Source organism: Pseudophryne corroboree, chromosome 5 (assembly GCF_028390025.1).
Source record: "Pseudophryne corroboree isolate aPseCor3 chromosome 5, aPseCor3.hap2, whole genome shotgun sequence".
In the NCBI taxonomy this organism is placed as follows: domain Eukaryota; kingdom Metazoa; phylum Chordata; class Amphibia; order Anura; family Myobatrachidae; genus Pseudophryne; species Pseudophryne corroboree.
Genome location: NC_086448.1, coordinates 633842899 through 633855400, shown reverse-complemented (window position 1 = coordinate 633855400; position 12502 = coordinate 633842899). Strand labels below are relative to the sequence as shown.

Below are 12502 nucleotides of genomic sequence, written 5' to 3'. Positions count from 1 at the left end.
CATGTGTCGTTTGGAATCTGCATCACCTGTCCACTGCCGAGTCCATAACCCTCTCCTGGCAGAAATGGACATTGCACTAATTTTGGATGCCAGCGGCAAATATCCCTCTGTGCATCCCTCATGTATAAAAGTGCGTCTTTTATATGCTCTACGTTCAGCAAAATAGTGTCCCTATCTAGGGTATCTATATTTTCTGACAGGGAATCTGACCACGCAGCAGCAGCGCTGCACATCCAGGCTGAAGCTATAGCCGGTCTCAGTATCACACCTGTGTGTGTATATATAGATTTCAGGATAGCCTCCTGCTTTCTATCAGCAGATTCCTTCAGGGCGGCCGTATCCGGAGACGGTAGTGCCACCTTCTTCGACAAGCGTGTGAGCGCCTTATCCACCCTAGGGGATGTTTCCCAGCGTGACCTATCCTCTGGCGGGAAAGGGTACGCCATTAGTAACCTCTTAGAAATTACCATCTTTTTATCAGGGGAAGCCAACGCTTCTTCACACACTTCATTTAACTTTTCAGATGGAGGAAAAGCTACTGGTAGTTTTTTCTCTCCAAACATTATACCCTTTTTTGTGGTACCGGGGGTAACATCAGAAATGTGTAACACATTTTTCATTGCCTCAATCATGTAACGTGTGGCCCTACTGGAAGTTACATTAGTCTCATCATCGTCGACACTGGAGTCAGTATCCGTGTCGACATCTGTGTCAACCATCTGAGGTAGCGGGCGTTTTAGAGCCCCTGATGGTTTTTGAGACGCCTGGGCAGGCACAGGCTGAGAAGCCGGCTGTCCCACATTAGGTATGTCGTCAAACCTTTTATGTAAGGAGTCGACACTATCACGTAATTCCTTCCACAGCACCATCCACTCAGGTGTCGACCCCGCAGGGGGTGACATCACATTTACAGGCATCTGCTCCGCCTCCATATAAGCCTCCTCATCAAACATGTCGACACAGCCGTACCGACACACCGCAAACACACAGGGAATGCTCTGACAGAGGACAGGACCCCACAAAGCCCTTTGGAGAGACAGAGAGAGAGTATGCCAGCACACACCAGAGCGCTATATAACACTGGGATCCCACTATCAATGAGTGTTTTCCCTATAGCTGCTTTTTTATATATATTACATATATATATATCTATACTGCGCCTAAATTTAGTGCCCCCCCTCTCTTTTTTACCCTTCTGTAGTTTTCTCAGACTGCAGGGGAGAGCCAGGGAGCTTCCTTCCAGCGGAACTGTGAGGGAAAAATGGCGCCAGTGTGCTGAGGGAGAAGCCCCGCCCCCTTTTCGGCGGACTTTCTCCCGCTTTTTCTGTTATACTGGCAGGGGTAATTTTGCATCTATATAGCCCCTGGGACTATATATGATGCATATTTTGCCAGCCAAGGTGTTATCTATTGCCCTCAGGGCGCCCCCCCCCAGCGCCCTGCACCCTCAGTGACCGAAGTATGAGGTGTACATGAGGAGCAATGGCGCACAGCTGCAGTGCTGTGCGCTACCTTGGTGAAGACTGAAGTCTTCTGCCGCCGATTTTCCGGACCTTCTTCGTGCTTCTGGCTCTGTAAGGGGGACGGCGGCGCGGCTCCGGGAACGAACACCAAGGTCGGGTCCTGCGGTCGATCCCTCTGGAGCTAATGGTGTCCAGTAGCCTAAGAAGCCCAAACTACCACCTGTTAGGTAGGTTCGCTTCTTCTCCCCTTAGTCCCTCGCTGCAGTGAGTCTGTTGCCAGCAGATCTCACTGAAAATAAAAAACCTAAATATACTTTCTTTCTAGGTGCTCAGGAGAGCCCCTAGTGTGCATCCAGCTCGGCCGGGCACAAGAATCTAACTGAGGTCTGGAGGAGGGTCTTAGTGGGAGGAGCCAGTGCACACCAGTAGTCTAAAGCTTTCTTTGTAGTTGTGCCCAGTCTCCTGCGGAGCCGCTAATCCCCATGGTCCTTACGGAGTCCCCAGCATCCACTTAGGACGTTAGAGAAAAAAGGTTTCACACCATCTCTTCTAAATGTGGCATGCACATGGAAGAGAAAATAGGGACCAAACAAGCACAGGAAACACAAGCTTAGTCAACAAGAAGGAAACACTCACATTGTTGCCATTGCTATGTCTCTTTCAGAAATCTTTGCCACCTTGGCAGTAGATGTTGGCAACTCTATTTCAAACTTTGCCATCTTTGACATTGTTCCACTCTTTTGAAAAGAAAAAAAACAAACACATTTAAATGGATGGAATTAAGCAACGCTGCAATATATACGTAAAGCACAAATATGAAAACGGGTACAGTGTGCAGTAGAGCGCACTCACAGATGCCCCAGAATTAAATTTATCAAGGGGTGAGCAACTTTCCCTCAGGATGTGTAAGAGAATATTCAGCAGGACAGCAGGCGTGAAGGGTCCTACTCCATACCGCTCAAATCTTCCTGTTCTTCTTCCTCCTTATTCGCCTTTTCCTAGCTTACTTATATTCCCTCGCTGATGCTTGGAAGGTAGAACCTCTAGCCACAGAATGACCATTTTTAGTGATCCAAGTTAATGGTTACATCACTACATGGATCCCATCGACGCAATATAAAATACATTTTTTAGATGGCGCTATCTGAGAGACAAAGTACAATTGTAGAGGGCCGTTACTTTTGTAGGACCTTTATTCCTGGGACATAGGTTTTTCATTGAATTCCCATCTCTTCTCCCTTCTTTGGGTCTGATTGTGGCTGCTCTTATTGTTTTATCTTGTATATTTGGAAACTGACTCCATGGTGAAAGCTACATTTTTGTTTACATGTTGATGATTGTAATTAACATTTTTTTTTCTCTGACATTCTCAAGTATTATCCTTAGATTAAGTGAGCACATTTCAACTGCAATGTTTTGATGTTTGTCTGCACCTTTTTAATGCATATGCGTAACGCAGAATGACTCAGGAACTGTGAACTTCATATATGTAAGCAGGGACAATCAAATGGTGGTTTTGCTTAGCTGATGTCTCAGGTCTTCATAACCAATACTAACGAAATGCCCTACTAGCATGAGCTGTGCCCTCAGCCATATTCCCGACTGGGAAAAGGACTGACCATTCCTTTCCACATAGCTGTAGAACTCCATGACAACAATCAAGACGTTGATTGCAGACTTGCAAGTGGGATTAGGACAAAAAGAGGGCAAATTGCTCTTCCAGATAATTTTGAAAACCAGAGATCACATTAGTTAGAATAAAAAAATAAGAATTTACTTACCGATAATTCTATTTCTCGTAGTCCGTAGTGGATGCTGGGGACTCCGTAAGGACCATGGGGAATAGCGGCTCCGCAGGAGACTGGGCACATCTAAAGAAAGCTTTAGGATCACCTGGTGTGCACTGGCTCCTCCCCCTATGACCCTCCTCCAAGCCTCAGTTAGGATACTGTGCCCGGACGAGCGTACACAATAAGGAAGGATTTTGAATCCCGGGTAAGACTCATACCAGCCACACCAATCACACTGTACAACTTGTGATCTGAACCCAGTTAACAGCATGATAATAGAGGAGCCTCTAGAAAAGATGGCTCACTACAACAATAACCCGAATTTTTTGGTAACAATAATTATGTACCAGTATTGCAGACAATCCGCACTTGGGATGGGCGCCCAGCATCCACTACGGACTACGAGAAATAGAATTATCGGTAAGTAAATTCTTATTTTCTCTGACGTCCTAGTGGATGCTGGGGACTCCGTAAGGACCATGGGGATTATACCAAAGCTCCCAAACGGGCGGGAGAGTGCGGATGACTCTGCAGCACCGAATGAGAGAATTCCAGGTCCTCTTTAGCCAGGGTATCAAATTTGTAGAATTTTACAAACGTATTTGCTCCTGACCAAGTAACTGCTCGGCAAAGTTGTAAAGCCGAGACCCCTCGGGCAGCTGCCCAAGATGAGCCCACCTTCCTTGTGGAGTGGGCATTTTAAGATTTTTGGCTGTGGCAGGCCTGCCACAGAATGTGCAAGCTGAATTGTACTACAAATCCAACGAGCAATCGTCTGCTTAGAAGCAGGAGCACCCAGTTTGTTGGGTGCATACAGGATAAACAGCGAGTCAGATTTTCTGACTCCAGCCGTCCTGGAAACATGTATTTTCAGGGTCCTGACCACGTCAGGCAACTTGGAATCCTCCAAGTCCTTAGTAGCCGCAGGCACCACAATAGGTTGGTTCATGTGAAATGCAGAAACCACCTTAGGTAGAAAATTTGAGGACGAGTCCTCAATTCTGCCCTTTCAGAATGAAATATTAAGTAAGGGCTTTTATATGATAAAGCCGCCAATTCTGACACACGCCTGGCTGAAACCAGGGCTAACTCGTCACTTCCATGTGAGATATTTTAAGTATACAGTGGTGAGTGGTTCAAACCAATGTGACTTTAGGAAACTCAACACAACATTGAGATCCCCAAGGTGCCACTGGAGGCACAAAAGGAGACTGTATATGCAGCACCCCTTTTACAAATGTCTGAACTTCAGGCACTGAAGCCAGTTCTTTTTGGAAGAAAATCGACAGGGCCGAAATTTGAACCTTAATGGACCCTAATTTTAGGCCCATAGACAGTCCTGTTTGCAGGAAATGGAGGAAACGACCCAGTTGAAATTCCTCTGTAGGGGCCTTCTTGGCCTCACCCCACGCAACATATTTTCGCCAAATGCGGTGATAATGTTTTGCGGTTACGTCTTTTCTGGCCTTGACCAGGGTAGGGATCTTCAGGATCCGGCATTCAACCGCCATGCCGTCAAACGCAGCCGCGGTAAGTCTTGGAACAGACAAGGCCCTTGCTGGAGCAGGTCCTTTCTTAGAGGTAGAGGCCACGGTTCGTCCGTGAGCATCTCTTGAAGTTCCGGATACCAAGTCCTTCTTGGCCAATCCGGAACCACGAGTATAGTTCTTACTCCTCTCCTTCTTATGATTCTCAGTACTTTTGGTATGAGGGGCAGAGGAGGGAACACATACACTGACTGGTACACCCACGGTGTTACCAGAGCGTCCACCGTTATTGCCTGAGGGTCCCTTGACCTGGCGCAATATCTGTCTAGTTTTTTGTTTAGACGGGACGCCATTATGTCCACCTTTTGTTTTTCCCAACGGTTTACAATCAGGTGGAAGACTTCTGGGTGAAGTCCCCACTCTCCCGGGTGAAGGTCGTGTCTGCTGAGGAAGTCTGCTTCCCAGTTGTCCACTCCCGGAATGAACACTGCTGACAGTGCTATCACATGATTTTCCGCCCAGCTAAAATCCTTGCAGCTTCTGCCATTGCCCTCCTGCTTCTCGTGCCGCCCTGTCTGTTTACGTGGGCGACTGACGTGATGTTGTCCGATTGGATCAATACCGCCTGACCCTGAAGCAGGGGTTTCGCTTGACTTAGGGCATTGTAAATGGCCCTTAGTTCCAGAATGTTTATATGAAGAGATGTCTCCAGGCTTGACCATAAGCCCTGGAAATTCCTTCCCTGTGTGACTGCTCCCCAGCCTCGCAGGCTGGCATCCGTGGCCACCAGGACCCAGTCCCGAATGCCGAATCTGCGGCCCTCTAGAAGATGAGCACTCTGCAACCACCACAGGAGGGATACCCTTGTCCCTGGTGACAGGGTTATCCGCTGAAGCATCTGAAGATGCGACCCGGACCATTTGTCCAGAAGGTTCCACTGTGCGTGGAATCTGCCGAATGGGATTGCTTCGTAGGAAGCCACCATTTTTACCCAGAACCCTTGTGCATTGATGCACTGAGACTTGGTTCGGTTTTAGGAGGTTCCTGACTAGCTCGGATAACTCCCTGGCTTTCTCCTCCGGGAGAAGCACCTTCTTTCTGGACTATGTCCAGAATCATCCCTAGGAACAGAAGACAAGTCGTCGGAATCAGCTGCGATTTTGGAATATTGAAAATCCAATCGTGCTGCCGCAACACTACCTGATATAGTGCTACACCGATCTCCAACTGTTCCCTGGATCTTACCCTTATCAGGGAATCGTCCAAGTAAAGGATAACTAAAATTCCCTTCCTTCGAAGGAATATCATCATTTCGGTCATTACTTCAGTAAAGACCCGGGGTGCCGTGGACCATCCCTACGGCAGCGTCCGAACTGATACAGTTCTGTACCATAACCCTAAATACCCTTTGAGAAGGGTAAATTTTGACATGAAGGTAAGCATCCTTGATGTCCCGAGACATCATGTAGTCCCCTTCTTCCAGGTTTGCAATCACTGCTCTGAGTGACTCAATTTTGAATTTGAACCTCTGTATGCAAGTGTTCAAAGATTTTAGATTTTAGATTTTAAAAATCGGTCTCACCGAGCCGTCTGGCTTCGGTACCACAATAGTGTGGAATAATACCCCGTTCCCTGTTGCAGGAGGGGTACCTTGATTATCACCTGCTGGGAATACAGCTTGTGAATGGCTTCCAAAACTGCCTCCCTGTCAGCGGGAGACGTCGGTAAAACAGACTTTTGGAAACGGCGAGGGGAATACGTCTCGAATTCCAATTTGTACCCCTGAAATATTATCTGAAGGATCCAGGGGTCTACTTGCGAGTGAGCCCACTGCGCACTGAAATTCATTGAGAACGGGACCCCACCGTGCCTGAACTTGTAAAGCCCTAGCGTCATACTGAGGGCTTGGCAGAGGCGGAAAAGGGTTTCTGTTCCTTGGAACTGGCTGATCTCTGCAGCCATTTTCCTCTCCCTCTGTCACGAGCAGAAAAGAGGAACCCTTTTGTCCGCTTGCTAACCAGGACTGCGCCTGATAATACAGCGTCTTATTTTGAGAGGCGACCTGGGGTACATCCCCTCTTTTAAGGCAATACTTCCAAATGCCGTTTGGAATCCGCATCACCTGACCACTTTACTGGAATAATTGGACAACGCACTTATACTTGATGCCAGTCGGCAAATATTCCGCTGTGCATCATGCATATATAGAAATGCATCTTTTAATTGCTCTATAGGCAATAATATACTGTCCTTATCTAGGATATCATATTTCCAGTCAGGGAATCCGACCACGCCAACCCAGCACTGCACATCCAGGCTGAGGCGATTGCTGGTCGCAGTATAACACCAGTATGTGTGTAAATACATTTTAGGATACGCTCCTGCTTTCTATCAGCAGGATCCTTAAGGGCGGCCATCTCAGGAGAGGGTAGAGCCCTTGTTTTTACAAGCGTGTGAGCGCTTTATCCACCTTAGGGGGTGTTTCCCAACGCACCCTAACCTCTGGCGGGAAAAGGTATACTGCCAATAACTTTTTAGAAATTATCAATTGTTATCGGGGGGAAACCCACGCATCATCACACACCTCATTTTATTTCTCAGATTCAGGAAAACTACAGGAAGTTTTTCCTCACCAAACATAATACCCCTTTTTTTGGTGGTATTCATATTATCAGAAAAGTGTAAACTTTTTCCATTGCCTCAATCATGCAATGTGTGGCCCTATTGGAAATCACGGTTGTCTCTTCACCGTCGACACAGGAGTCAGTACCCTTGTCGGCGTCTGTATCTGAGGTAACGGGCGCTTTAGGGCCCCTGTATGAGACGTCTGGACATGCACAAGCTGAGTAGCCGGCTGTCTCATGTCAACCACTGTCTTTTATACAAAGCTGACACTGTCACGCAATTTCAACAGTACATCCACTCAGGTGTCGACCCCCTAGGGGGTGACAACACTATTTCAGACACTCTACTCCGTCTCCTCATCATTTTTCTCCTCATACATGTCGACACCAACGTACCGACACACAGCACACACACAGGGAATGCTCTGATAGAGGACAGGACCCCACTAGCCCTTTGGGGAGACAGAGGGAGAGTTTGCCAGCACACACCAGAGCGCTATATATATATACAGGGATAACCTTATATAAGTGTTTTTCCCTTTATAGCTGCTGTTATACTGCGCCTAATTTGTGCCCCCCTCTCTTTTTTAACCCCTTTCTGTAGTGTAGTGACTGCAGGGGAGAGCCAGGGAGCTTCCCTCCAACTGAGCTGTGAGGGAAAATGGCGCCAGTGTGCTGAGGAGATAGGCTCCGCCCCTTTCTCGGCGTCCTTATCATCCTTTTTCTGTATGTTTTGGCAGGGGTTAAATGCATCCATATAGCCCAGGAGTTATATGTGATGCATTTATTTTAGCCATATAAGGTTTTTTATCGATTTATTGCGTCTCAGGGCGCTGCCCCCCCCAGCGCCCTGCACCCTCAGTGACCGGAGTGTGAAGTGTGCTGAGAGCAATGGCGCACAGCTGCGGTGCTGTGCGCTACCTTATCTGAAGACAGGATCGTCTTCTGCCGCCGATTTTTCCGGACCTCTTCGCTCTTCTGGCTCTGTAAGGGGGACGGCGGCGCGGCTCCGGTGACCCATCCAGGCTGAACCTGTGATCGTCCCTCTGGAGCTAATGTCCAGTAGCCTAAGAAGCCCAATCCACTCTGCACGCAGGTGAGTTCGCTTCTTCTCCCCTTAGTCCCTCGATGCAGTGAGCCTGTTGCCAGCAGGTCTCACTGAAAATATAAACCTAAACTAAAACTTTCACAAAGAGCTCAGGAGAGCCCCTAGTGTGCACCCTTCTCGTCGGGCACAGAAATCTAACTGAGGCTTGGAGGAGGGTCATAGGGGGAGGAGCCAGTGCACACCAGGTGATCCTAAAGCTTTCTTTAGATGTGCCCAGTCTCCTGCGGAGCCGCTATTCCCCATGGTCCTTACGGAGTCCCCAGCATCCACTAGGACGTCAGAGAAATGGGATTGGGGGCATTAAGGATTACCTAGGCCTTGAGAAAAACCAAACATTCAGAAGGACCCCCAGCTTAATAGAATGGATACTACTTTAAACACTCAAACAGACAATTGGCACTGCAAAAAGGAATACAACTGGGGCTTATGGTCTAAACAGGGACATGGCCAACTCAGGTTCTAATTAAGAATCCTTGGAAGATTCTTCAACCAGAGTAATAAAGGAAAAGACTGTGCCAAAATTGTACACCGATTAGACAAATTATTGTCTCAGGGATCTGGCTGGGACAACAGTGGGAGGATTCTGATCACAGCTGCTGCAAGTTAAACTAAATTATCTCAAAAGAATCTTGGACTTACAGTCACAGATAAGGGTCACCTTAAAAAAAAAAATGAACTTGACGGAACTGACAACCTACCATTATATTTACATCTGAAAGTCAAGCATGCAGTAAAAGTACATGACCTGCAGTTATATAAGAAAAAAACTACTCTGGAAAATACAAAGGCACTGTACCAGATAAACCAGGTAGTTATGTCCTAGTCTCTGCCACTCACGCAGCTGGAGCAAGCTCAGTTTATGCTTCAAGTGCTCCCAGCTCTGCTGCTGACAAGTCATATTAGCTGCTTTGCCAGCTGAAGTGGCTGTCACCCACAACAACATGAAGGATTTTGTTTCCTCTTCAACATCTGTGGCAGACTGTACCTTCTCATACCTCCCAACATAACCCTCTCCGGGAGGGACAGAAAGCTCTCCTCCTGGACTTCCCTCCTAATTTATGATTGCCAGCACCTGTGGTGAAACACCTATCTCATCCATTAACCTGTTAAACACAGGTGCTTGCAATCATAAATTAGGAGAAAACTCCAGAAGCAGAGCATTGTGTCCCTCCTGGAGAGGGTCATGTTGGGAGGTATGCCTTCTTTTATGGGCGTGTCAGAGATAGAGGCAGCATGGGACAAGGTACCCCACAACTTTAGTGGGGGAGAAACCAAAATATTCTTATCAAGAGGTCAAAGATCTACAATTTGGATACATAAAAAACAAAAAAACAAGGGGAAAAAAAAACCCAGTATACATAACTGTAAATACTACAGTACCAGAACCTCTTAACAGGAGTACAATTTCATATATAGCAATACTTTAAATATACAATAACAATGAAACTGTATTTTAAAGCCTTACATTTATCCCAAGATAAAAAGTAATAAATGGATACATGATAAATGCAAACACTATGGGGGAGATTCAAATGTTTGAAAAGTCAGTTGGGAGTCTGTTTTTTACTATCTAATAGACAGGAAAAAACAGAATCCCAACCGACTTTTCAAACATTTGAATCTCCCCCTATTTGTACTACTCTATCATCCTCAGCTTGGTGATTCTACGCTACGGAAATAGAATAAGCTTGGATTCTCAACACAGGCAAATAGGTTACAATTCATTAGCCTACACTGCTAACAGAGCAACCTGGATCAAAGTAATACGGTCAATCTGAAAGAGATGTCCACAGAAACATGTAACAAAGTAGCTGATTTTGTGTACTTTAAGATATAAAAGTGGGGTTAGTGGGATCCTATCTCACCCTGAAATAAAACGGCTGCAGCACATTACAGAGGTTGGCAGTAGACAGCAGTATAACACAGCTCTCTGGGCAGTACATGTACCAGTTGACATTGATACTCTGGCTCTTGAGGAGCTTCAAAGACCGCTTTTCAGCCAGGACCTGAAACAAATAAAACATGTGAGAAATTGCATTATAGGTCTTATCACATAATTTGTGACAGTTCTGGGGTAATTAGCTGGTAGAGTGGTGCAGTGTCTAATCAGGGTCCACACACAGCTTTTCAGGCAAATAAATAAAGATACTGCATAAATGAAAGCCTGGGGCACTAACTCACTTCTTCGCCTCTCTCTGAATTAGGCAGCTAGTCTGCTTACAAAGTCTCTCTTAAAAGTCTGAATCTTGTCTCTTACAGGGGAAGGCACCTCCTGGCCTACTCACACTTGAGGGTCACTGACCTGGATTCTTCTCAGCAACCCCACCTGGACTCTGTCTCCACAGGGCAGCCTCTCTTGCCCTCCCCAATCTCTCCAGGACTGTATATACTTGGCAGCAGTCTCACTGACAGCCCAGTCCCACCCCTGGACTGTTTGCACTCTGCAGCTCACACCTGCCTTTTCTCTTTCATCCATCTGGGGGACGCTGCACCATTACTTGTGGGTTGGAGGTGTGTGGTAGTGGAGTTTGGCACAGAACCTATTAAAAACTGACTCCTCCCCCTCTAACCCCTCCCATCTCCTTCCTGCCCAGCCAGCAACTCAGTTTTAGTTTTGTGCCTGTGGAGTACAGACACAGTTTTTTTCTCCTTAGATTTTAGTGAGGTTATTTTTGTTATTTTATGAGCTTTATGGAGTACCTAGTTTCTGTATACAGGTGACAGGTACTGCTAGAGTGGGGTTAGTTAGAAAGAAGTTTTTCCCACTCTACTCTGCCGCTGGAGGGCCACCACACTTCGGTCCTGGGGCTTTCTTCCTCCCTCTAGTTGAACAGGATGCCGGCAGTGATGAGGTACAGGACAGTCACAATCTGTCCCTGACAGTATTGGGCTGTTCCTCCTATTTCTATACATAGTTCTATTTCTGTACTGTGTGCTCTCCGTGCAGCTTCCCCCCCTGTACCCCCCCCCCCCCCCCCCGGCCCGCAGGCCTCTCTCCGGTGGCGCTAGGTAGCGAGGATTTTCCTTGTCCCTGCTACCGTTTAACTGAGCAGTTCGGTGGACCGGGAGAGTAGTGAGACACTCCCTGGGGCAGCCATACACATTGACCGCTGCCCGCAGAGCCGCTGTGTGTAGCGGAGCGCGGGAGCCGCGGACTTCCGGCTGCAGTACTTCTACTCAGGGCAGCCGCGGCGGTTAAATAATGCAAGAAGAGATGGATTTCCCGCCCTGCTCTGCCCGCGCACGCTTCCGCCCAGCCTCTAGAGTGCTCCAGGCGCCATCTTCTCCAGATTCAGTACGGGGGACGCTGTGCGGCACACGCACACTCAGACACGGAGGAATAGCAGCAGCATTTTCACTCTGTATAGAAGAATAGCAGCAGCACTTCTCACTCTGTTTATTCAGTGGGGATCGGCTAACAGCAAGTATATTTGTGACATGATGTTATTTCTCTAGTTCTAGTGAGAGGTAACATACATCTTTTTAGTGTCACTCTAATTGTGGGTTCATTGCTAGGTCACTATTATACGGAGGCGGTTTATAGTTCATTTGTAGAGCACTTGACTATTGCTTAAAAAAAAAAAAAAGAATATGGCCAATAAGCCAGACAAATCTGCAAGGGGAAAACAGCCTCGGTTGTTTATCTTTCCTGTTCACAGTGTGGTTCAAAGCAGGGTTAGGGGTAGCGCGGACGCGGGTACCCTCTGTACTTCGTGCTCTGGTGCATCAGTGGCGGACCAGCAGGGAGGTTCCACAGATCAGTCTTTGCCTCCATGGGCCAAGAACATGGTGGATGCCATTTCAGAATTACGTCAGTCCAGATCAGGGGCTGACTCCAGTCAAACTCCGGTGGAGCCTCTGTGGTCTCAGAATATGGGCAGGTGTATTGCTGATTTAACTCAATCTTTGAACAAATTTGTAAACTCTGCCGGCAGTTCTACTGCTACAAAACGTCCGCAACCGTTGCCCGCTATAATTTTTCCGGGGGAGGAGTTGGATTCTATGACATCCCCATTGGAGGAGGGGGAAG

The 12502-nt window shown here is 47.3% G+C and overlaps 1 protein-coding gene across 2 annotated transcripts in view; it reads right to left on the bottom strand.

Annotated features, from left to right (window-relative positions):
- The window catches only part of RMC1 (regulator of MON1-CCZ1), a 204160-nt gene that overhangs the window by 83948 nt on the left and 107710 nt on the right, over positions 1–12502 (bottom strand). For both annotated transcript variants that reach the window (XM_063923596.1, XM_063923595.1), the window contains exons 6-7: positions 10338–10478; positions 2100–2200 (exon numbers count right to left, since the gene is read on the bottom strand). In XM_063923596.1, coding sequence (XP_063779666.1) covers positions 2100–2200; positions 10338–10478 — 242 coding nt within the window. The remainder of the gene's footprint in view (positions 1–2099; positions 2201–10337; positions 10479–12502) is intronic.